The sequence below is a fragment of the Anopheles funestus genome, chromosome 2RL (assembly GCF_943734845.2).
Source record: "Anopheles funestus chromosome 2RL, idAnoFuneDA-416_04, whole genome shotgun sequence".
Taxonomy (NCBI): Eukaryota; Metazoa; Arthropoda; class Insecta; order Diptera; family Culicidae; genus Anopheles; species Anopheles funestus.
The window spans coordinates 30158527-30185898 of record NC_064598.1 but is presented as its reverse complement, the minus strand read 5'-3'; the positions used below and the strand labels follow the sequence as shown (position 1 = coordinate 30185898).

The 27372-nt window shown below is 41.7% G+C and overlaps 1 protein-coding gene across 6 annotated transcripts in view; it reads right to left on the bottom strand.

The window, feature by feature from the left end:
* Nucleotides 1–27372, bottom strand: part of LOC125765772 (cytoplasmic polyadenylation element-binding protein 3) — a 220136-nt gene that overhangs the window by 74596 nt on the left and 118168 nt on the right. For 5 of the 6 annotated variants that reach the window (XM_049431233.1, XM_049431232.1, XM_049431230.1 and 2 more), the window contains one exon: nucleotides 22370–22399. The exons of the other annotated variant lie outside the window; for it this stretch is intronic. In XM_049431233.1, coding sequence (XP_049287190.1) covers nucleotides 22370–22399 — 30 coding nt within the window. The remainder of the gene's footprint in view (nucleotides 1–22369; nucleotides 22400–27372) is intronic. 6 annotated transcript variants of the gene reach the window in all.

Here is a 27372-nt window from a genome sequence, read left to right as displayed (position 1 = left end):
AAGGGGGAGGAGGAGGGAGGGAGTGGCAACAGACCCACACTTTGCGAATCCGCTGTAGAACATGTTTATGGTGAACGAATATGAAGTCGATAAAAAATATGGCAAACGCTTTATTGCTACCACCCCGAGCACAACTGGATCTGTAACCGTTATTGTTTATTCAATTTCTTTTCCCTGCGGTGGGGATTGTTGTTGTTGCTGCCGTTGCTGCTGTTGGTGGAGGTAGGGACGGGTGGAGAAAGGACACGTGTTTCCATTTAGAAGAGTCATCCACACTGCTTGTGTTGGTTGGGAAAAGAGGAACTGCAACAGGGAAACACCGAATTCGAGGTGACGAAGTGAATGGATAAAACGGAGGCCGGTTGAAAACGTATTTGTGTTTCATTTTATTTGCTTCCTAATTTAATTAAATTTAATATTTTATTTGCACAGTGCAATGAACCCCGCCTGGGGAGGAAGGTGAAACGCGTGCTGGATAAAGGTGTACGATTTTGGTAAGCTGTAAATGTTGTGAAAATATATTTTCACACACTAACTACGCGCCCTTCCAGAGAGGAGACAGTGGGCAACACGCCAAACGATGAAGATGGATGTGGATACAGTGGGCGCAAAAAAACCAGTTCACATCAAACAGGGGAACATGGGCTTATGTTTACCATTGCTTCAGATAAAAGGGCACGGATAGGTGATGATGGTACAGGAATGTGGACAGTGATCATGAGCTTATGTTTGAAACCGATGATGAACAAAATTTAACACTTCAGTTAGTCCGGTGCGAATTCGATGATAGAATGAAGCAGTAAGTGGGAAAGCTCTGCTGATAGGACGGAAAAAGTATGGAAGAATTTCCAGAAGCGATTTGCTCCCGTTTCAATGCGTTAGTTGAGCGTTACTGTTACCGTCGAACGTATTGTGTGCGTTAATTGCTGCGCCACGTATACCTATTTGAATGGTGTAATATTTACAGATACATCACTGGTCGAATCAGCTAGCGTTAGTGGAAACTGTGCTGTATAGCGGATTTTACTAACCCATAGGCATATTGTGCAGTTTAGATCGGTTCTGTTCTGCGAGTAGGATTTCATTGCCTAAACAATGATATTGGTACTTTAGCAGGTGCACTGTTTTTGCCGGATTGCGGTGAATTGAAATGCCTACCCAAATCAGCTCACCGATTGAGAACATATGTCCTGATTTTGGTTTTGGTGGAATGTGAATTTATTGTCCAAATTTCTCTCCCAGACTTTCCGGGAAATTGTAGCATTTCCGTAGGAAATTGTAGCTTATCCGAAAAAAGAAAATACAGATTTTCTTTTGCGTGAAGTAAAAAAGAGATTTACCTATTGAAAAAAAAATATTTTGTGAAAATAATTAAGTAATTTATACATTTCAAATATATTCTCGTATGAAAAATACAGCATGATGCTATTACGAAAATATGAAAAAGATTTTGTTACTGATTAAAATTTTGCTAAATATTCCAATACATCATCACAATCCCATTATACTTTAATAAATTAAAAAAAAATAATTAAATGAAATCTATTATAAAATCGTTCGTTTTAAAATGCATCTGTTATTATGATAAGACATGACATTATATAACTTTTAACGTCAGTTTGTTAAATCTTCGAGCGTATATAGAAAAAGTTTTGTATTAAAAAAAGAAAACAATAAAATAATTAATAAAAGAAAAGACAATAGAGAAATCCAATACTTTGTGCGAGGCAATGATACGGCAATTGAATAGACAAACATAGCAGAAAGGTTGTCAAGTTTGCTAGAAAAAATGTTCCGACGTTTGAATACATATTTGTAAATCATTAAATAAATTACTCTTTTTTTCTCGTGTTTACTTGGAACTGAATGTTTTACTGTAAATTATTCGTTTGATTGATAACAATTTTTAATTTCCTGCTGGAACCACAGAACGATAATTATCAAAAGTGATTTATTCTACAGTTTCTCAAAGTTTTGAATCATTTCAACAGTGTATCCAAAAAAACACATTACGTCTTTTGAAAAAAAAAATTGAGCTTAAAACTTATAATGGCTAGGAAGAGATCTAGAACACAAAAAACCCCAACACCTAGAAATAACCACTTAAAATACAACTCGAATGGAACCCCAAAAAAGGAAAGTATGTAAAAAATACACAGACAAGAATAAAACGAGTTTAGCGATAGAATATTTCCACTCCATTAATCATAATACGTCGCTCCCGCATCGGTTGACACTTTGGCAGGTCGGGCATAAAACTCATCAACCCCGAACGCGCAGCTCGTTGGTTGGTAATTTCTTGCGATCGTTACCGGATGGAAATGCGGTCCCATTTCCACTGTATTGATGATGTTACCTTCCCGTCTGGTGCTTCCCTTTTCAAAAACGTTTTTATTCGCAGCAGTAACAGAACCAGGCGCGTTTATGACGATCGGCACCGTTCGAGAGGTTCGAGAGGTCGAAAAATGTTACGTCAACAGCAGAAAGCATCAATTGAAAAGGGGGGAGGAAACTTTACATTTTACAAGCACCGTGTTATATGCTGCCTTTCAATGAAATGCGCCCTTTAATACACGGTGAATAATATTGCTGAAGCATTTTCTTTGGTGCGTTATTTCAACGTAATCGCTGGTGTCACTTCGGTGCGGCGGGAGCAAGATTGACAAAAGGATCTCCGGTACGCAGCTGATGACACAAGACGCGTACCGGAGTTTTCCGTTTGTTTGCCTAGTGCCTGATAAGAGGCTTAAAATTTCATCACCCCACAAAGTAATTAATCAATGATGTTTTCACAACCCCGCAAACGGAGGGTGTCTAGAGATGCCTCGAGGGAGTTTGCTGTCGCTAAGGTATCAGGTAGGCACTCTCATGGGGTGGATGTGTACAATGCTAATGGATTATCGTACTCCCAATTCCCTTCAGGCGAATATAGAAAGATTTAAATTGCGATTCAATACACTGCCACAGTGAAGCGGTAAGATTTTCCACGATAGCGTAACGATTCCAAGAAATATTAAAGCTAATGCGCAGAATAGCAGCAGTAGTTAGCGTGGTGTGTCAGACACAGGCACGTCAGCAAGAAATCAAACAATTCGCCTATTGGAAGATAAATTTGTCAAGATCTAACGTCGGAAACAATTTTTATTATTTAGTCGTGAGACAAGTGTGTGCTCTGAACTTTCTTATCATACATTTCCTACATTGTCGCTTGAGAATTCTGGTCATCAAAGGTCGTTGATAACAATTATTTTTTCTCTTACAATGACTTTACCAATGGCCATTGCAAGTTACTTGTGCCAAATCATCATCTTCCCATAGAGATTTGAATCGGGATATGGTTTTGTGATTAAAAATCGCTTCCGCTTCGATAAACCAAATCGATAGGAAGTTGCAAATGTTTTCAGCCACTGCACTATGTTTTTGCGTGTTAAATGCTCTGTAACAAAGCATCAGTCAGTCACCATACAATCAGGTAGATAATAAAAGAAGCACGAGGTTCCACACTGTACTGTCGAAATTATTTTACAACTGATCGTCTACCATTCGTCCGTGGGCGAAATTCTTTATTTCGTAACAGCAAAAATTACCACACGCACACAGCACCGTAAATAAAAAAGGAGGAGAAGAAAATGTGCGACCAAAAACCAATGAAGTTTTATGGTGTGACCATCAGCAGCATCAACGTCATCCGTGGCTCGCTTGACTTCCAAATTGACCGTTCTCCGAACCGATGGCTGACTTTAAAGAGCAACCGAACGGAAGCAAATATCGTTGCCACTGTGGTGGCATGGCATAGCACTAAGGTCATAAAACGCGCCAATCCACCGATAAGCTGTTCGCATTCGTTACGGTCCGCGTGACATAATCTTATCGAGTGTCGGTCAGTGGATATTTAATAATCGCAACGCATTGATACACCGTCAGTGAGCCGTTAAGAAGCTATCAACGAACCATCATGGAGCCGCAATCGTGGAAGCTGACGTGTGTTTGTGGGCTGGTGTACCTTCTGGTCGCGATGGTGCAGGGCACATTTTTGGACACGTACCAGGGCCAGCTGGCAGAGTTGCACAAACAAATGAAAACGGAAATTGGCAGACGGTTCCGTGAGAATAGTGAGCTGAATGGATTGATGATCGCACAGGACCTGATTCCGCTGCTAGCGGAGGGAACGGTTGCCATACGGGAGGCAAACTTGGATTTACTAACGCAACTTGCTAGCATCCGTCCAAACGAAACGATCAGCAACTGTTGGACATCGGTCGATGCGTTGATCTACTTGTTTACGCTGTTTCCACAGTGGGATCTGCAAGACTGTGCGTACGGTGGATACTCCCAATGGATGCGAGAAGATGGCCGGCTACGATTTTATCCAGTAGCTCACGAATTACACCGGGCAAGCAGTGAAGTGATCAACACAATCATCGGTATACTGTCCGAGGATAACGTGGTTGACAATGCGGAAGATGTGGAGGGCCGGTTGGATGGCAGTTTGGATCACTTCAATGAAGTGCTGATCGAAGGACTGCAGGATTTGGACGAAGAGCTCGAAAAGCACACGGATCGTAAAGATGCAATCGAGCAGTTTATGCGTGAGTGCATTGATCGTACAATTGACACAAGTCGGGAGGATGTTGAGTACACGATTCGGTACGCCGAGTACTTTTGTTTGGAGGAATAAATAAACGAATCTAGTCACAAAATTCGGCATAAAAGTTGTATTTATTTACACATCGGTTATTCGGAGGAAGTGATCGACAACCATTACTCCAAAGCTTCAAGACATGCCTCCAGAGTGTCGTCGAGATAGTTGAACCAATACTCCACATCATCGTACACTCCGCCGAAACAAACTCTCGTCGTCGCTACAATCTGTTCGGCGACGTCGTCATGTCCATCGATCTCATTCTGCAGCACCGTTTGATAGTTACCCCAGAGGTAGCGCAAATATTCCAGCTCCTGTTCCAGATACTCCAACTGGTCCTCGAGTAGTGGATGCATACCGTATGCTTCCGAGGCCAGGCTTAGTGCACGGGCCGCTTCCCGGACGATGGTTTGCGCGTGCGAATGGAACGTGTACTGTGCATCGGCATTCGTTTCCTCATAGGCAACCACGGCGCACCAACTAATATCCCATCCAGTCAGATAAGCGTACGTATCCCACAGCCGGAACGCTTCATCGAAACATTCGGCCGTATCGTTCTCTCGCAGCCACTGATCCACCTCCAGTTCGACCCGTTTGTTGGCAACAATTTCCCTTAGGTTGAACGTATCGTTACCCATAATGGAAAGCACATAGCTATTGGTGGCCAATATGGCATCACTGTTTTCGGCCCGCTTCCGCTGCACTTCTTGTTCAATTTCTTGGCTCAGCTCATCTAGTTGTTGCTGTAGTTCCTCAACGGTTTGACCGATCACGGTACAGAGTACCAGGGCAAAAACCGTCACTATGGCTAACACTCGCATCGTGTCACAATATTATTTTGTTTAATAATTCTTTTCTCAGATCGCTAGAGAAAGGATCGATTCACGCTGCGAAGTTATCACGAAATGTCGTGCGAGCCAGAACGAACTTCGCTATTTATGAGCGGACCAAAAACGTTATCGAAGGGCATGGCCATGACGTCGAAAATGTTAAGCTCCCAAAGGGGGCATATCGAGCATTTTGAAGCAATTACAGGCTCAACGATGGCAGCAAATGAGGAAGCAGTGGGCATGGGAGTAAAACGCTAAATCATAGTGCAATAATTGGATCGTACACACGGATGTTTTTTGGGAAAGATTCTTTTAACTGATATCCGATTGAGTTTGTTCATTGTGATAGAGTTATTTACAGACACGTGTAGAGCTTTATTTCTACTTCATTGAGAATTGTTCGTTAACTGTGTAGAATCTACAACTGAAATGGTACATACAGTCGAAGGTCCTGCTTAAATTATCGTTCATAAAAGCTTCAACATTTGTGTTCCTATTGTTAATCGGATTGCGGGCGTTGTGGAACCATTCAAGAAGCGCAAGGACAATCGAATGTAAAGGCTCGTTATTATGATTCCCTGTAGGTTGATGGTTTGATACAATTGATTGCTTTCCCATCAGCTAATGGAGTACGTTTCCACCAACCGAAAAGTGTTTCCATAGCATCGTTTCAATCGTCTTGCAAGTTATTATAGGACGCATAATTTCGCACGAGAAAAAAAGTTCAATTGTATGTGGTATAAGCCTTCGGTTTTCCATTTTTTCTCAATAACTTACTAAGAAGAAACTTGTGTGGGATGGCAATAAGCTTTCGATTGAGCTTGAGCTTTTTTCAATGGATAGCAGGGTGGTTTCAGTAACTCAACAAAACAAGCGAATGACAGTGAGCTCGGAATGGGCGGAAACAATCGAATACACACAGAATTCGCTTTATATTACAATGAGGAAAAAACAACCATACAAAAAAGCAAAGACATCTCCTTATCGTTGGTGACTGTTGTCCCCTTGACGTGCCTGGACATATCGACCGCATAACACAGCCTGACCGATTGCTTGAAAGCCTTCTCGTCTAGATGGTAGTGGTGTTAGGGTTTTAGTGACGGATCGTTCCCAAATGGGTCACAATTTCGTGCTGCCGTTTTGATTTATGGTGGAGTGATACGGTAGTACGGGATAGATAGCAAGCGTCGGTTGGTTGGTGTCGTAAAGCCGAAATCCATAATACTTATTACGACCCACTCGGCTGAATCGGTTTCAACCAATCGGAAGGCTTGGAAAGGCCATACCACCCGAGCTATCTAAAGTCGAAGTAACATTGCGAGAATATCACAACCGTGTTATGCGTTTTGAAGATTTTCCCTCCGTACTAATCTGTTACGTACATTTTCAGCCAAACTTTTAGGCTCAAAAAATAAAAGCCTTTGCGCGGGGAACGGACCACAAAACGCGTAAAAGACAAATGGTTAGCGGGATGCGGGGGTGGGCTTACGATAATAAACATTTCGTACTCACACAGGCAAAAACACGATTTATGTGCACCTTCTCTGGCTGGGTTTCCAGGCCAAAAAAAAAACAAACAATTGCAATTACCTGTGGAAGAGAAAGCGAAATAAACGTCGGAACAGTGGTGTTGGAATGAATTAAATTAAGTTTTGCAATTTCTTTTGCAAAACTGCACACTCACATTCATTTCACACCGAACACCTCGGTGTATCGGTGTGGCATTGTGCGCATAGTACGTGTTTTGGAAGTTTAGATATTTTAGAAGCGTCCTAACCGTAAAAACTCGAAACGACCTTAATTTATCGTCTAAACCCCCAAATGCCTCATTACGCGAAACCTGACCAACTAGAGCGGGAGAGAGATAGAGAAAGAGAGAGAGAGACAGAGCAGAAAGAGCGATGAGCCTCGCTCGAATCCGAGTTCAAGCGAAGTTGCGTAGTGGCAGAAAGTTACTTGAAAGTTTTAAGGGTCTCGACCAATGTGTACCTCCCACCCTTAAGCCCTTTTTGAACGCGGAAGTTACCGAAATCAGTTTCTCAATTACATCGTAAAATTATGGACCGAGTTCCGGTTGCCACGATGTGGGTTGTGGATGAGGGTTGTGTGCGGTAGTGACAGTAGCGAGTGTTGCGAAGAGGAAATCGTTATGGGGTTGGCTTACAGTATGAAGGTCCTCTCTCTGAGAACGCAAATCAAAGCATTGGCCAACGGGAAAGGGGCAGCATGTAAGCCGCCTAAAAGAGGTTACCCTTAGTTACTGTCGCACATCATCAGCTCGTACAAGCGAGAGCTATACATTCACCACCGAGGGGCCGCAGGATGGAGGCGCCCGGTACGAATGTGATACTGTCGAAAATTTTGCCTTTCCGTTGCTGAAGCACCTCCTTCAACACAGATCATATAATCCGGGCTGATGTTGAGAATGCGAATGAAAATTTCTTCCGTTCTTCCTTTACACTCCTACTCGTCTTGTTTACCCAACCGTTTGCCAATGGGTGTTGGTTTGAGCTTTTGTGCTTAAGCCCCCATGTTAAGCTCCGTGTGCTCATACTCATCCACCGTTGATATTCGCACCGCATTTGATCATCACGATCGGGGCGAAAGGTTTATGAGATGAGAGAGAGAAAGAGAGAGAAAGAAAAAAAATCAAATCTGCTCTTGCTGAGATGTGACTCACCGGCGGCATGGTGCGCGAATGGTGCGGAGGGTCGCGGTTGTAGAACGATGATTCGGACCACAAGTGCACAACTGTCACGACCGTTGCCACGACAAGAGTAGCAAGATTTATGAACGATTTTAAATGGCAAACCTTGTGCATCCTTGGGTTGGTTCCATCGTTTCCACGTGGAAACGCTACATAGCGCTGGGTTGTGTAATGTAGTGTCGTTTGTTTGTTTGCTAAATCCAAACCGGCTACACTTCATCACTTCGACATTGCATCGTGTTGCATTGTGGCTGCTCGCTTACCGACGCCACCCATGTGCCACTGGCGTGCAATGAGAGCAGCAACATTTGCAAGTGCATTAATAAAATTTGTTTTAAACTAGCACAGGTTTTCTGAGTCCGGCGAGTGTCTGCTGAGTGTGGAATGCAAATGCAATACATGAAGCTGGGAAATGTGTCCCCTTTTTCTACTGGTGAAGCTTTTAGCACAAGGTACCAAAGATATTATTGGTAGGGTGTGTGGGTGTGTGGCTATACAATTTAATAGTGTACTCGGTGCAGTTTGAACATTTATCATTGTATGGTCAGGCCAAAAACTGGCGGTATAGTACACAAGTTGTCCAATAATTCAACAAAACTGAGAAGATTTGTACTGAGGCGGGAAAGATTACTCGTTACGCGACCGGATAGAACCGCGACATATTTTTAATGGTTTAATTTTTTTGTAGGATGTTGGACTTTTTTTGAAATTTAATACACTATAACATAACACATTTGTTTGATTTTTATGTTTCTGTTTGTAATTTTCCACAAAAGCAAATTTGAAATTTAGTAATACAGTATAACGTCGATTATCCGGGGCTGATTAACCGTGCGCCGAAAACTGACAGTTGTTCAACCGTGATGAACATTTGTACTGATGTCTGGTTGGTAAAAATTATTAAAATCGTCACCAAACGATATATTTGAAATGATTTTATTTTACGTTCTAAATTTTAATCGTTATTTGATAATAACTTGCTTGATTCAGAATCATTTTTAGCATCAAATGGACTACCATAGTATAGTATATAGATACTATATACGCTTTATCTACATATATAAATGACTTTGATATTTGAGGGACTGTTATCCGTGGATATCGATTAACCGGCATCAGTCCGGTCCCGAGCACCCCGGATAATCGACGTTTTACTGTATTTAAAAAAAATTATCATAGATTTTTACATAAAAAATTACATCATTGTTATATAGATAGAATGACAAGTGAAGTAAATCTTTTATCAGTTGGAAGTTTCTTAAAATATACAACATTTTCCAAAACGAACGTACGAACGTACTTACTCGAAGCACCCAAGTATTGGGCCAAGTGAGCATAAGCATAAATTCGAGATGAAAATAAAAACCACCCCCAAAAAACGGAAAGGATCAACATAATGGAAGGGAATAAAACAAAAACTCCTACATTCATCAATCGACACTTGACGGAAGGGGCGGAAGTAAGCACACAGGAAACCCACGAAGTCAACGATGATGTATTTGGAAAAGACACAGACAGCACAACACAAGAGCCATCCATTCAGCTTGCATTTGTCTTGATGTCTTTCAGTGGGGCCGGGCATTCGTTGGCATACTTGTTACGCTGCAAACAAAACATATAAGTGGATGGATTTTTGTTTTATGTTGCGCGGTCCAGTGCATATACGAGGTGGCGGAGTTCAGAACGTTTTCATCACTTGATAGAAAAGTCGGTGTGAAAAGTTCAAAATGTGAATTTCACACTTTCAAAATTGGCCCGAAAAAAGTTCAGATCGTTTAACCTTTTTTGTGTGTTTTTTCATTTTGCATAACAGGAAGGGGCGAGATTTTTATGGTGGTGTAAAACAATTCACATTCAGCAGAGGAAAAGGGCAGAGCAGTATTGTTGGGTATATTTTATTTTTATGCAATCCGATACCCCGCTGGCTACCCTGCTGAGCATCCTTTCTGGGGTTTTTTTTTCATCAGAAAGCTATGCGGCTTCGTTAGCCGTACGAAAGTAGCAAGCTTTTAATTCTCTCTATCGAATTGGGAAATGAAAAAAGGGAAATGATATCTTCCCAAAACGAAAAAAAAAACAAACAAAAAACAATCACCATTGATTTTGTTTCGATATTGATGCTAAGGTTGCTAAGGCAACAATTGGAACTGGCCCCGGGAAAAGAGTGTGTTAAGAGTCAAATTTACATCGTCATAAATTTTATACGATACGCTATAGCCTGTGATATAAACCAGCGCGAGACGTGGCGTATGTTTGCTTTGCCTACTCTTGCATGTTAAAATCTTTATTGCGTTCCTTCATAAATGGGAAGCATTCGTGAGGCTGTGATCGAAGGACCACGGTAGCTGTGTGGGTAAAGGGTACAAACATGCAAGATTTAAATATTTCACCAATTTATCGTACGCATTGAATGGGCTAGAGCGAACAAAACAAAACCAGAAAAGGGAACGGCAAACGTTACTCGATAGTAAAAATTAGCATCCAGTCCAACGATGTGTTTGCACAATTTTGACACCCAATTACCGTTCGTTTCAGAACGAAACAAAAGCAGTAGCAGCGCCAGCTGCACCCATTCCGCAAGATCAAGTTGACCAACTTTAGTGATCAATTTTGTAGGGAAAAGGTTACCGCGTATTAGAAATATGATGTATGCTATTGGGCTGAACCGAACAAAAGCCACTCAGTAAACGGTACGGCAACAAATGCTGGGTGCATTTAGCTGTGAGACAACATGGGCATTTTTGGGGCGAGTCAAAACTTTCCCAATCGAACGTCATTTCAGTTTTGCACAAAACCGTGATCAATCGATCGTGTGGGTTTCGAGCGTGAGGATTATGCTATGTTTTGCACTACCTTTCGGAGAAACGAAGGACGGAGGTGGTAAAAATTTATTAATTTAACCAAAGAAACTTTTTCAATCAGTCGTGCACAGAGCGGGCTGGCCTGGGATCGATCCAGGGGTGAAAACGGGTATGGCGGTCCCATCAAGGAGGGTCCAATGAGTGATGGTCATTTTCTTGCAGTACATGAAAACATGCTTCTTCTTCTGGGCTCGGTGATGTAATTGGGTGCAAAACTTACTCTTCCTTTACCCACACACATCAAATGAAGGGTCGCTTTTTTGAGGCAGTCGTTTGGACATGGAGTTGTGTGGTGAGTGAACACACCGAAAGACAGACTTAGGACCTTACACATGGATGTATGTTTTCCTTTTCCTTTTTTTCTTTTTTGTTTTGTTTTGAGGCTAGTGTTGCATGTTACTCCGTTTACAACACCCCACGGAGTGTGTTTTGAATGGAAACGGGGGCTCTATCACAAGGGAGTCATCATTTCATGCTTTCCTGGCGATAGTCTGCCGGTACAAAAAGGAATACGATAATGTCCGGAACCGTGAAGGAACCGAGAAGCAGTCCAGACTCGAAAGGAAGAACCAGAGAGAAGGAATTGTTTCCTTCCTTCACAGCTCCACAGCAACGAAGCTTGATGTACAAGCGACTCTATACTCCCGCACGGATTTTGCATGTTGAGCAGTTCCCTCTTACTTTTACGTCCATCTACCTACCACCCATTATGCTGTGCAATCGTGGAGATGACGAAGATGAAATGAATCACGGTGTGATCACGGGACGAGAACCCTCTGCCCATCTTGGTAAAGGCGCCCAGCTCGAAGTGGCAAACGAAGAAACGTGTCGTTCTGTCCGATGATTATGATGAAGTAGCTGACGAGTAAGGGAGACGCATATTCCCCGGTGCATATGAAATCGGGTAATGCATGTGTTGTTGCTCAAAACCCGGGACGAGAAGCTTGTTCTTTCTTCTTGGAAACACGGATCCAAAGGATAGCAAAAACGGTCTTCGGACTTGAGACGTAAAAGAAAAATACACACGCAAAAAAAAAGAGGGAAGCAACGTTCCGAGTTGACAAGCTCAACAATGCAAGGCGATGGGTTCGGTTACATCCACTTCCGGCGCAGCAGATGAACCGACCGAACTGAGCGTCTTTGCACTGTGTGTAACGTAATCTTCATCGTTTTTACGAGCGGCCATCGGGCGCACCCATATTGGCACACTCCGGTGGGAGATCAGGATATGAAAATGTAATAAAACCATGCACAAAGCAGATGCACAAGGTTTGCGAAATGATCGAGCGTAAGTGAAGCAGCGTGCATCGAAACAGTTGCTACTTTTTTTTCTCTCTGTCTCTTTTAATACTAGAAAACGGCATGGGTCTCGGTGGCACATGGTGGCTAACGAAATCAGCGTAACAACGCTGGATGATTTTGCTTGTCGGGGTTAAATCGACAGGATTTATAAGGGCATTGTGGTCGGCAACCAAGTAGGTAGATGATAAATGTGCTGGGATATTAATGCTGATGATCGCGACCATGGTCCCTGTAATGGTCTGTGGAGTTGTTCTAGTTAGTCAAATGTGAATGTGAATAATGGAAAAGCAATCATGAACCTCGAAACATTCAAACAAGTGTGAGAAAATGCCTTAAATAATATTTTTAATAGTAAGCTTAACTTAAGCTTACTAAGTTCTTGTAAGATCATTAATAAATTTATTCAATAATAATTTATTATTAGAACACACAAGGAGACATACATCATACAATGATAATGTGATTCTGTTGCGGTCGCAAGGATAGATTTGAATATTTGTTTAAAAATTGTAACTTATCGCATGGGATCGTTGAGCTAGACCAAAATAAACAGAGAATTTTGAAAAGGTCTGTTTCACGATACCATCGATAATAATTGGTAAATAAATCATGCGTCGCGTAGGTCAAGCGAAGGAGGTCTAAGATGGAAAATTAAAACAACCGAATCAAGTGCAATAAACAGCTTGGGAAAGGAATGCATGTGCAGCACAATGAGCTGCTTTCAATAGTCTCTCTCTCTCTCTCTTCTTGGCTTTAACGACCTTACAAGTCACGCCGACCATTTCTGGCATACTAGACTTATTTTTACCACGTAGCAGGATAGTCAGTTCTTGCTACGGGGAGACGCTCCGGATGGGTCCTGCCGTGCGGCTCCGTTTATCATATGCACCACCGGGCCGCCCCTAGCTAAGCATAAGATAAAACAAGACAGGACAGGAATTTTTCCTATCTGAAGGTTAATGTGTCAACATTTTATTGTTTCAGCTTGTTCTAGTGTTGTGCTAGAAGTATTGTGCAAAAGATTCGATAATCTTTTGAAAAGAGTCATTCAAATGAATTTTCAGTGATGAGTCATGCCAATCATGAGCCAACTACCAAAAAATTAATCATTTTTCATAAATTTAAATGAAACCTGAAAGATTCCTTGAATTCTTTATTATTCGATGTCAACAAACTTATAGTAAAAGAGCTGACCGTGTGTGGACTTATTACAAAAGTGCTGGGGGGTTCGAAGGGCAAACACATAAATCATCGATCGGCCTTTAAACTCTAAGGATCCATTTTCAAAATAGTGATTCAGAGCCATTCATTGAGTTCAAAGATTCGTTAAGATTCATGAATCTGAATCAGATTCTCCCAACACTAGTTTGATCCACGAGTGACAATCTAAGCAAAGTGTTCCAATTATATCATGTATTCTACAGGGAATCTCAATTAACGGTTTGTTGTAAGAGAGAAAAAAGAAATTGTTTTCGACGATATCGATTCTATTGTTTAATTTAATAGAGAGATAACTTCAGGAACCGTATGATAGAATTCGGAGAATTGTATTTACACAGAGTATTTTGTTCCCTGTATCAATGCTGCCATAAGCCATGGTTTTGTTGGGGAATTGGCTGTAAGCTAAACCACGAAATGTTTATTGAGTAGTTGCGAAATCCATGAATGGTATTCATTTCCCGCTGTTTAACAAACAGGCACAATACCATCATTCAATGCATTTCAGGGTGTGTCGTAATTGTTCTGGCTGTAACCATTGTTGCCAAACGAGCACAACATACCTGCCGCAACCAGTTTCCAGGTGGGGTGGGAAATTCGGTAGTGAATGTTTCATAATTCGATGCAAATAATCGCTCCATCCACTTTGCACTTACACGCATCGGTCGGATAGGAACATGGCCACGGTAAGCAAGGATGCCTAGGTAAATGGAACAACGCAGAACCAGAAGTTTCGAAACGGTTGGCTCGGTTCGCGGTGATGCACTCTCTGGCCTGCAGGCACACTTGTAACGATAAATCTGGCATTCCTGTGGGTTTCTATTAGCTTCCATTGTGTTTTGTTGGATCATGTCCCGCCCTAGGACGGGTGGTACCACTGCAAAGGTAGCCGTTTTTGCGACGATGAAGTGAAGCCAGTTTAGGAATGTTTGGGAAGTAAAGAACAGACCGGTGTTTTGGTTGTATCGCGCTTCAATATTCGCTTGCATGCGCGGCAGATGTGTAGCTGCTGGCATTTGTTTGATGTGCGATCTTTGCAACTGTTTTGCTTCTTGGTTGATGCTTGCCCTTGTTGTCGGCTATTTGACTGGGATGATGAAGTTTAATAGCGATCAGTAACCCATCTCTTCACCTTTTGCAGCTTTTCAGCAAAAACCATAACAAAAGGCTTTCTAGACAGTGGAATCAAGACACGGTGTCTGACGGGTTGATTTTGTATCAGGGTTAAAATGAGGAATTTAATTTACATTTTATTACTCAAAACGTTGAATGATAGACGTGCTGGAAAAGGGTTTGAAATAAAAAAGCAACTCCGTACTTCATTTGTTATGATGAAAGACTTGCTCGAAAAAGTTTCACTATAAAAGAAAGGATTATTTAGAAAGCCTCATAAGTGAAAACTCCATTTTCTTAGTTCACTGACGTACGTTATAAATATTCACAGCTTTGCTTAATGTGTTTTCTTTTTTCTTCAAAGAAAGGTTTGTACGAATTAAAAGTAATACGAATGAAACTTTTGTTTGACACTCGGTAGTTGGCGAGAAACTTTTTCCACAACATCACAACAAACGCACTCCAGAAGATAACATCCAGTTCATTGTGAGCAGATTACTTATGGGATAAAAAAGATCCATTTCAAGCAAGAAAAAAAATGTCAAAAAGAGCCGTACAAAGAAACCTTATCGATGTTCGCAAACTCGAAGCCCCAAATCAAGCCTTAGGACGAAGGAAGATTTACGCCAGCTAACTTGAGCACCGTTTGTTTAGCATCCCGTAACGTAAACTTTTCCGGGGTTCTTCGTCCCCGCTGTGCATATGATAAGTAATGTCGGTGTGAATTGTCTAGTGTGTGTGTAAAACAGAGAAAGGCCCATGCTAAAGAACGTTAATTTTGCATCGTTTCTTGCGGGAAAGTGTCAAGCACAGCTGTGGAAATTCTGTTTTCTTATATTGCTCTAGCTGGTAAGTCAGGATGAAGCCGTTCTCGAAATAAGTGAGTCAAAAACTTGGTTGGATACTTTTTGTGCAAATTCTATCGCTTGACCTACTTTTTACCAACACGTCCCAAATCCTGATGATGTGTGTGACATGCTAGAAGGCAGGAAGATGAGTGTTTGGTAACAAATGATACAGCATGAATTTACACTTCTGCGTGGAGTATAATGTTGCGAAACATTAGCTTATACAATCTTCTCCTTAAGGCTTAACGGCCAAGTTACTGAGAGCCATCCCCAGCCTAAAACATGACTTACTAAACTTACTTCCATTATGCAAACAGAGTGTAAGTCATTGCAAAGATAAAAAAGGATCTGAATGGGATTTGCTATCAATCCTATCGTGTCCTATACTATCGAGGAATCTTAAAAGATGCATGCACAAAACGACTTACAACGATAAAGGAGCTAATGATGGAGTTGATTCGTTTTGCAGAAAGTTTGGCAAGAATTATTTGTATTATTTGCATAAGACAGTCTATCAACTCGTACGCTGCAGTATAAATTTATTCACTTCTTTCCAACTAAAGTATGCTTTCCGCACACATTTAAAGCACACGGAAGCATTAAAGTCTTCAGCCATATTGAGTATGCAATGTTGCTCAATACTTTAAGCAACTGACCGTCCGTGGTTATGATCAGCTACGAAGCATAACAACAACAAACGAAAAACAAAACAAAAAAAAACGCTGATCCACCCAACAGTGCGCTGTTTTAAGTTCCCGCACTTATTTAACACCGGCCACAGTAGCTCAGCACGCGTTATAAGTGGAGCTTGGGAGCAAAAAAAAATTACCAAACCCAGGCCGTTTCAAACTGTTGGATACACCCCATCGACGCTGGGTTTCGCTGCTGATTGGCGAGTGGTGAATTTTCGTTTCGGAATTTTAATGAGGAAATTTAAAACGCGCCCATAAATTACTACACCGAAGTATAACTTACTTCCGCCGGTACGGCTTCGACCGGATGAAGTAGCACCAGGAGCGGTAAAAGGAAGACAAGACCGCGTACCATTTCTCCGTTTCGTCTGCGCTCATTTACGATGGCGTAACGGTTTTTTTTTCGCGGACCGTACGGTTCAAAGAAGCCTTCGAGGGCAATCGTCCGCTCCTGTGGTGCTGGGCTCGCTCTCCGGGTAAGCCAAAGCTGGTGAAATGTAGGGCAAGATTGGTTTAAGCTAGTCGTGTTATTTTTTGTTGTACCGAGGAAGTGCTCGAAATTGGATTAATATGGTATCGCCTTGGCAGAAAACATTGTCATAGTGGACGGCTGCATACAGTAGCTTCATTGTGGAGTTTTCATTCGGCGGATTACCGTTAAGCAGATAGGATGTTTCGCAGAACGATCTTAACACTTAGAATGAAGCAAGCAAAAGTGCATTGGTGGAATGGTGGGTTGGTACTACGGTCTATTGAAGCTAGAGTTTTACCAAAGTTTAGTTAATGAATCTTCAAAATAGTGTTCGTCGAGCTCAAATCGTCTTTAATAAAAATATCATTTTCACATAGCAGCTTTAATTTTTTTTAGAATAACTTGACAAACACTTAAACTTTAAGAGTACCAAAATGTTTTTATATTGAAAAGTAGACGTCTATATTTTGTTCAGTCTTCTTTTTCTTGGCCTGCTCATGGTCGACCACGTCGCGAAGACATGGCCAAGTTGCCAATCCGTTTCGAGGAAATTCGGTCTAGGGCTATCGTCCTCCATCGAAGGCAACATCGGATCTCCGTCATGTTCGACTTCACCTGATCCAGCCAACGAACTTGCTGTTTAATAGGTTTAGTCAATTGTTACAAATAACTCAGGCCAAGTGGACACATCAGTGGAGCCTACACAAGTTCTAATTTTTTCTGAATTTCTCATGTATTTTGGGTCGGTTCAATTGGCATTAAATCTTACTGTTTTTTACATCTACATATTGCCGCTACATGGTACAACCAAAGAATATCAAAGAATTTTATAATCAAATTAACAAAAAACCCGTACCATCAATTATAAGAACGTTGGATAAGTTCTTACAGTATCCGATAGATATCCAACATTCATATCATTAATCTGGCCAACAGCAAAATGATACACAGGAAGTCACTACCATTTTCTACTACTGTGCTGAGTTCTCCTTTGATGTAATCTATCATAAACTGATTGTACTGTTGGGCCAATCAGTGTTCCTAGTTTCAAATTATAGTTCTCGGTTGCGGTTTACAATGAAACCCTCTCAACAACACTCAACGACCCCAACCTTATAACTAACACCTTCGGGGGACCGAAAACTTTCCCTTCCGGTCGAATTAAAGATAACCCAAGTTTGCCTGATCTTGTCCTCCATCTCCATCGGTCGCGCCCGGGTACGTAGGACGTCTGTCGACAAAAAAAAGACATTCAATCCGCAATTGAGATCGCATCGAGTGGCGGATGAGTACCCGTGCTCGAATTACCCAATGCCGAGTGTGATGGTTACCCGGATCCCGGATCGAAGGTTTCATTTGTTGATTAGTACTTCCCAGTTCGAGTGTACTGTCAAAAGATTGAGGCACAGGCGTACCGCTTTTCTCGTTCGATACCCAAGTTCCGGCAGCAAACTGGCAAACGAACCAAAAACCGCACGGTACTAACGAAACTCTCAATCCAGTGGCATCGAAATTGACCCTTGTGTATGTATGTGTGTGCGTGAGGATATGTGTGTTTGTGTGTGTACACACAAGCATGTTTCCGGTTGGTGGACGATCGATACCGAGGGCACTCGAATGTTCATCAATAATTCGAAGTGGTCACCTATTTTTAGTGTCAAGATGAGTGCACTCTCGCGTTTTTGGGTTTGGAACCGTCCGGAATGGGGGATCGGGGATAAATGCATCGCACCAGGTGACAAAATTGATAGCAAAACAGGGTTGACTGGACAGGATGATGTCCTTTTCACTGCGTTTCAATCGTAGTAGTTGGATGATTGACCTGATTGAAAGCTTTTGAGCCGGATTGCAGTCGGCAGAAAATGGTGTAGATTTTTGCAAACCTTGGCCATTTTTGTGTTGATAAAATTGTTGAAAGGTAACATACATATGTAACTGAGACAAAGTTTGCAATATTTTATGATACAAATGGTTAACATTTTGATGCTTGAGATATAGATTTTGGAAGTTAAAAAATTTCGAGATAACTTTTTTTTACATATTCCGCAGCTAATTTGATTAATTTTAAAATATTAGTTGCTTATTTGTTGCTGCTACTATCTCTTCTATCTGTACTAAAAAAATCTAAATCCGCTTAAAATTGGTAACATTATAAAGTGAGACAACAAAGATTAAGCTACACTCGAACGCGAGGTTTTCTGATTCGGAGTGACGGAGGACAGTGGAACGCCGATTATCCGTGCTCATCGGGACTCAGCCCTTGCCAGATAAGCGAATAACACGGATAATAGGCACAACTCTTTTTATTGATAAATAAATAGTCAATTCGCTTTTGGAACTTTTGTTTTGGAACAACCGGATAAAAGGTACCCGGATAATCGGCACTCCAATGTAGTTTGTAAGGAATTTATGGAAATTGTGCATGTGAGCCGTGTTTCGGAAGAAAAATCGTAAATCTCTTTCGAATTAATCGCTTGCCTTGCCACCAGTCCTCTCTTTCTCCGGTACAATTGCATTCTAATTCTGACCCTAACCATCATCATCCAACACTAACGAATGCGAAGCTGCCTAGAAAGTTGCCGAAGCTGCTCACTTAATTTTTCAACCGTGGAAATTATTTTCACCTTTTCACGAGAACTTTCCAAGAATGGAAAGGATCCACATTATGGGGATGGTAAAAAAAAACGGCGTAACTTAAAAACAAGAACGGATTGACTCCAGCGGTGAAAGGAACCCAACGTGAATGACTGAATTTATAACGTTTGCACAGCACCGAGGTGATGTGGTCGATAAAGGGGGTGTGACTTCAATGTGTGCAATCGGTGTAACGGAGAGCAAAAAAAAAAAAAAGGAAGTGATTACCCCAAAATGATGGGCAAACGAAAGCTCACGTGGCCTCGGGAGCACCACTTCTCGGCAGCACAACAAACACTTGAGACGGTTTTGGAGCGTTTGCAGAATCTTCGGCTTATCCTGCCAGTTACAGGGTAGCGTCGTTTATTTGCTAGGCGTGCGGAAATCGGAACACACGCAAATGGGTATGGGTGTATGTGTGTACACGATCACGCACGCCGTTTATTTAAAATTCACGCGCGCTCGTCGGTGGACGCCCATGCCAATCGGTCCAATGCTGGAACCCGGGTGCGGTCGGTAGAAAATGGAGGCGATGAATTGTTGCGGTACCAGCGTAGTCAAAAGAATAAATCCCACTCTGTCGGCAAATTCTGCGTACGTCTTTTCGATTGCTTGAAAACCATAAATTTCCACTTTCGATAAAATCTGGTTCCCTCGAAGTTGGGTTCTCGCTTCCTTTCTCGTGGCGGCCCGTGTGCCATTTTTCACCTCAAGTAGTGGTGAGAGGTATGGGTTTTGAAAGTTCCAGAAAAATTTGGAGCCGAACACACAAATTCTTTCCGCTAAAAATCGTTTAAGTTCGTTAGGGGTTGATTTTGCACAGCGCGACGATGTCTGGATTTTGTTTGTGTGAGAATTGTGTTTTTTTTGCGTTTCTGCTTTTTTTTGGGGGTTCAGTTTTCCTCTTCTTCTGTTTGCAGTGTTTCAAGCTGATATTTTTGCCTTCATGTATGAGAAGCGTTCGACAAACACGGGCACACACCTACCCCACGTGCAACATGTTTCGGTATGTGAATGTTTGACTTTGCGTTAGAATATTTTTGCGTGCGTTTGTTTTGCTTTCACACAGTTTTGCTTCACAGCACGGTCGTGATACGATCGTGGTGATGCTTCAGAAAAGTTTGCTCATAATTTTCGTCATTTTATGACAGGCACGTCGAAATGTAGGGTAGGATGGTGAGCATTGAGATAGAAGCATTTAAAGTTTAAATTTAATACTACCTTAGCAAAGTTACGGATTTGCTACGTTCCGTATGAAGCTATATGATGCTAGCAAACGCTTGATAGCGTAATGCAATAAAATCAACTAGTTTGACTCACGGAATAATTCGAAAGCTTATGCTTATGGGTAGCACGATTGCAGCACGATTTCCTTTTATTTTATCAGTTGCCAATCCAGGCTACATTTATTTTCTCTCGTTGGTGAGAATTTATTCTTTCTTGGTGAATATTCCATTCAGAGATTATATGGTGCTATAATAGCTTTTCAGTTCTTATTACCCTGCCACATGTAATATAGTTTTGATATTATGAAACTGAAAAGCAAGAATGTAGCTTTATTCACACAAAATCCCTGGAATCTTATTTCAAGCTTTCCAAAAATTAAACACCCTTTTGCACATTACGTCCTAATTTTGTCGTTTCTGAACGATTCCATACAAGTCAAGAAAAGCGTCCTTAACCAATTCTTAAGAACAGAGAACCGCACCATACGATACGGTTCTATTCCCCATTTTGCCATTTGCAGGATCATTAAACCTGCTTTCGGGTTTTATTCGGCCTTACCAATAAGCGTCCTTTCCAGTGAACGTTTAACAGGAACGCTGTGGTTGTTAGGTGAGTTCACGAACGCGAACAACCAGTTTGACTGTTTTGCACGAATTTTCTCGCGGCACGGCGTCTGCTACAGGTACATGTTTTATTCATAAACAAATATTTGGAAAAGAATTTACTTCTTCCTTCATTCCGCGTCATTGCCAAACGGTGAGCTAATGTTTGAGAAAAACGCAGGCGGGTCAGCTTTCCACTACTCTCATCTCCTCTCCAATCTTCCTCAAGCACGGTTTTTTGGTTGAAAAGTTTGTTGTTTGAAGAAAAACACAACTACTTGCATTGAATTGAGCACTTTTGCACGAAGACGTCCAACAGTATGCGGGGGGCAGAGGGAAAAGCCGTGCTTCGACAATTGTTCGAAAAGTGTAAGCGCGCCACATCCACGAAGTGGCTTCTCTGAACGATGCCGGCAATATACACACAGCCACACACTACGTTGTATGCCGGCATTAGTCAAGATGGTCGTGTGGCATCGAACCATTGGGTTGGGGGGAGTGTCGGAAACGGTGCGTTGTGGTAATGTAACTGGAGATGAAAAACGCGAACGAACAGAAGTGGAAATTGTTGACATCGTTTTACGTTCGCCTTCTTCACGCCAAGCACAACCTGTACAAGGATCAAACTTCGATATTGGCACCGTTCGTCGTTGTCGTCGTAGCCGGTGTCTCATCATTCAACTGTTTCATTTCTGTTTGTTACTTTGTGTATGTTCGGTTTTCCCCGGTACGGCGAACCGGGCCGCGTACTTGAAACTCAAAAGAATTCAAGAATAGGCAGCGTCTCTTGTTTCATTCCATTTGCTACCAATTGCTTTGGCGGAATCATAGTGTGTGTGCGTGTGTTTGTGTGTGTAGCATGCCGAAGAAAACTTTTCTGCTGCCAAGTGTCATTTAGACAGCTCAGGTGCGTTTTGCAGGCGAATGACATGTTTGAATTGATTGAAGCAAGCGGCACAATGAGAAAGGGCGAGGAATCTAGTGAAACAAAAACCCCGGGAATGGAGTGAAAGAAACAAGAGAGAAAACTCACCGATAGAAGGACAAAAATTTTCACAAAAAAGGTGTTCATATTTCGAGGTTTTCACTTGCAAGTGGAACCATTTTGTTTTGGGCATTGTTTTTAGTTTTTTGTATGCCGCCTTTTACCAATGCAAAAGAAAACATGGAAAAGAAAGAAGCAGAGTGTGAAATAGGATGAGCCAGTATTGCCACACTTACCTGGGATGAATTCATGGAAATCGAGTTTTCCTGTAAGAATGCGAAAGGAAATAAAACGTACCATTAGCAAAGAGTAGCGCCTGTTTTTGGGGTGAGGAATGCATTTTTGTTCTGCAAGCACACGAAACAATTGCACAGGATGATGGAAATTTCAAGAAAATTAGCAAATAAAGCAAGCAAATAAAATGAAGATAAATGAGTTTTGAAAGAAAAATTACAATAAAATTTGATACTGAATTAATTAAATTGAAACAAAAATATTTAATTAATAACTGAACGATGAAACAAAACTAACAATATTAAAACTCAACCCATTCGCGCCCTTTTAAGTAGGGATTTAACACTAGCTGAACATAAAACAGCAACCAATCTTAAGAAAAGTACTGCATCAGAACGGCTATCCGATTGATCAAAAGAAATTACCCAAACGGTGGGCATTGTTTACCGTTCTTATTGTCTATTATTCCATTTAATAAAGTTAAACTCTTTCCGTCACCTTTGCCCGGTGTACCGTGACGGGTCAGGTTACGATAGGAGACAAATGAGGCACAAATAATACCGAACCGGGAAAAGTTTACACTGTACGGCTTCAGCAAAATACAAAACATGGCTCGAATGGTAGGAAATGTTGGGGCCCATTGTTTTTTTCCCCTCCCTATTGATAAAGCAAGCTTTCAGTGAATTTTCATTTCTTCGATTCGAACTACTAGCTGCTGCTTCTGCTGCTGCTCCTGCTCCTGGCACGATCTGCAGGAGCTCGAAAGCTTGATAGATTTCATAAAGCAAAATTAGAAATCATCATCAACCCGCTAGAGGGCTGCATCGCGCAAAGTTGAAAGAAAGCCAGAACCGACCAATGAGAGGGTGGGTGGGAAAACAATAAAAAAAATATTTATCTTCATCTGGCAGGTTTGAAGGCGCGCGATTTTTGCCGACCGATTCGTCGGAAGGGGCCCTGGTGCCAGTGTTTGGAAAAGCGAAGCATAAAGTTTTCCCTGCGATTTTACGGGGGGATCACTTCCAGAAGGCATATCGTTTCCTGCCCCACTGCTACTTGGTTGCATTGTGGAAAGGAAGGATGGGAAAGGAGTAGAGGTAGTAGTGAGGAAGGAAAGATAAACCAAACCGAAAAACCCCCGGACAAAACCTGGTAGCTATGATGGGCCTTTTTGTTGTGTTGTCTTCCGGTTTTTGAATGTTTAATTTATGGTGTGCTTGGTCTTTTTGGGTGCGAGTGAGTGAGGTCGTTAAAACTTTAGCGATATGCGCAAGCACCATCCCTGGTTGCGGTACGGCAGGGACCGGGTAAACGGGTGAGTTTGAAACGAACGAACGAATGAGCTTCCGTTTCATTCGGCAAAACGGGGTTTTGCGACCCCGGTACACCGGTGACCTAAGGGGAAGGCTTTTGCTGTAAAATGAAAGCAACAACTTTACCCCTTTTTTGGGCAGGGAAGACTCCAAAACAGGTAGTAGTGCGAAAGAACTAAATAATAGCAGGTGAGGTGTGCCAGAGAATGGAATGATTCCGGCCAATCAGCCGCCCACTCACCTCCCAAAAAAGGCCCCTTCATACACATACACAGTAACCGGTTGGCTGGATTGGATTTTAATTAAGATTTCTATCGTGTCGATGAACGGCAGGTTTGGACGTTTATTATTAACCTAGCTAATAGTAATTATCTGCCCGAATTGGTTTGGCATAAGGGATTTAAATCAAGCAACAGTTGCGTTCAAAAACGGGAGTTGTAAGGGTTGTAAGTGAATGAAAAGGAGAACGGAAGCAAAAAAAAAAACTGAAGCTAACATCCTTAATCCAATTTATTGGATGTAAGTTTTTGGTAAAACGCAACCATTTGAAAGGGAAAGATGGAATTGTTTGTAAAAAAAAAACTTTCCCTACCCAACAGACAGATTAGAATCATCATTTGATCGTTTTTAGAAGAGGGAAAAAAGATCACCAATGTTGTTCAAAAGCATGATTGCCTAAAGTTTGCATCGGATGAGTATCGAAACTAGCGAGGTGACACTTAATAAACTTCATTACGTTGGTGTTCTTCTTTTTTATTGTAAATTTGATTCCATTCACACGGCTGAGGGTAAGTTTGTACCCTTGCCATAATACCCATCATCGTAGGTTAACGTTGGCCGGCACAGACACTACTTTCACCTTCCATGGTGCATGGTCGATAATTCAATTTTTTCCCATACAACTCTTCGCCGTGCTTCCGAGCGCCAGAGTGGTTCGCATTTGCTGCAGCTTGGCTGTGTAGCTTTTGCCGCCTGTGCGCGTGTAACATGATGATTTCCAATCAATAACGATACCCATTTTACCGAGGCCGAGTGAACGCCTGCAGGAAATTGCTACATTCCTGCTAGCGTTCATTTTACACACTGCTGTCAACGGATGGGAAGGACCAAAAAAAAGAAGAAGGACACAAACCTCCCTACCATCCACATCGCTGATCGCTGTCAGACGGGTACCATTTCCGGTAAGGGGTGGTGGGAGGCAACGTGTGTCCCATGAGAAAGGGGAAATGGGAAGTGGGCTCAATTATAGTTTCACTATTGGAAAATCTCTCTCGCAACCGTATATGCACTTATATATATGCAAAGCTCAGTACTACAGAGGGATGGCTGGCCAGTACGCGGGCATGTTAGTTCATTTGAGTTTGAGCCACTGCCGTGGCAATGGTAGTAAAGTGGATAAGAATCTCGAATTTCGGCTCAGGAATTTCCGATAAAATGCATTCCATTGAGTTGGCTGATGTTTCACTCCTGGGAGGAGGGAAGAGATAAAGGACGGGTGAGGTTTGAATATATATAGTTGGAACAGTGGGTGGCTGGGGATGCTGTCAATGAGTGCTGTTGGCTTCATTATTCGTGTTATTTATTAGCAGCAGTAGCGAAACGAGGAATCGTGGAAATGTGATCAGTGTGGAGTTGAGCTTGTGAAAAATTGTGAATTTGTAGTAGTGATAACAGTGGAAAAGTCATTCATGCACTACATAAACTATCAGACGTAAATAAAAGTTGGAACATGCGTTTATATTGGTGTTATGTTGGTAAGGAAAAGTATGTGCTTCTAATGCATGATTGAAACTACACAAGGATGTTAGGCAAACTAGCAAAACAGATAGCATAGATGATATAGCATAGCATATATAGAGGTTATAAAAATAGTAAAAGTACATACAAGAAGGATGAAAAGCAACAAACATGAGTCACAAGGGGCATGAGCACTTGAATTGAATTTCCCAGTTTTACTGGATATTCCTTCTATACCATGCTTCCCGCCTTCTCTATGTGCTACGAATTCTCGAACGAAATTAAACTGCATCCTCGACAGTATAAGGAGAAGATTGGCCATTCGAACCAAGGGGTGAGTGAAAATGAAAATGCCTGGCAAAACAGCCACCATCGAGAGCAGTGGGGAACATTGGGAAAAACAAGTGGAAAACAACGAAGAAACCATCAACCGATTCCCCAACTGGGAAGGCTTGTCGATTTTTTAATTTGTTTCCGTTGCAAATATTCTAATTTTCACACAAAATCGATCATTCTTCTCTTGAGATTATTTCGTATGGTTAGGAAATTCGTTTCAAAAATATTGAACACAAACAACTTTCGAGAGCAAATGATGAGGAAGATAGAGATGATTTCTGATGGAAATATATGAATGCAACTAAATTTAAATGTTTTAAATTGTTTTTTATTGGATACAAGCGGTAGAATTGACTAAAAGAGGTTTTTATTCAATTGTTGAAAATAAATAAATATTGGTATTTCTAGTAGAGAGTTTGTAAGATTCGTGCATCTTCGGTAAACAAGTCACGGGACTTTGAATTTTTTGAGGACTTTTCCGATAGGGAGAGAAGGAGTTCCATGACTACATTAACACACATCTACTTGCAATATATATGTGTCCAGAAGCATATGCTTTTATTAGACAGAATAACTCAACTGTATGTTGTGTTGGAAGATTGTTGTTCTGTATATCACTTAATAATATAGAACAAATATTTCAACTAAAATACAACAATTTCTACGTTGTATAAACAACATATTACCACACATTACTAACACAACACACATTTACTCCTATGCTCCTTTACCCTATCTACGGAAGGTCTAATCTGTTACAGAAATCTGCGCATAAAATGCAAACTATTGCAACACAATTCTCTTCAAGTGACCCAAAAATCCGCTCCCGCTAGATGAAGTCATAAAAATGGAAAAACGCCAGTCATATTGGTTTTTATCAATCAAATCAAGGCAAACTTCTTTCCACAGAAACCCTCCCTCCTGCAAATGGAGGGTTGGGAAATAAAAGGCAACGATAGCGGCATCTTGGCCGTAACAGACGAGCTTGTGATTGTTTGCGCCAGGAAAGCAGCTTTTCCTTGCGCTGCAGATGCATAAAAATTGCTGCAAAGGTAATGAATCGGAAAATCGGAAGAAAAGGAAACAACACAGCACAGGCTACCACCGGTGCTGCTGCTGCTGCTGCTGCGTTGAACGATCGGTAAGATGGTTTGGTGATGGTTGGTGACGTCCAAAATGTCACCCGTACGTAGTATTGGACCACAAAGGGAAGTTGTAAAAGGTCAAACAGCGAGTGACGCGAATGTGCTCCTGTGGTTGACGACAGACTGATTTTGATTTCGATAGCAGTCGATAACTGGCAGCTCGGAGATAATCGAACCAGTAGTAAGCCAGTACGAAACAACAGTGCCCCGGTGCGATAGGGATGAAAAATAGAACGAATTGCTTTTGGTTTTTGACGATGGTGCAGTGACGTGGGGTGTTCGGTTCGGAGGAGTAAAGCGACTGTCATGTTTGATGAAAACAACTGACACAATTCAATTGAATCAGAGCCAAAGCGTGCTACCAACTGTCAAGAATTTGCTTTCCCCGGCCCCCCCGGGGTCGCAGCACAGTGAACGGTGAAAGCGACTCATTTTTGCAGTGTCGTGCTCGTGGTTTTCACCATTGGCATTTGA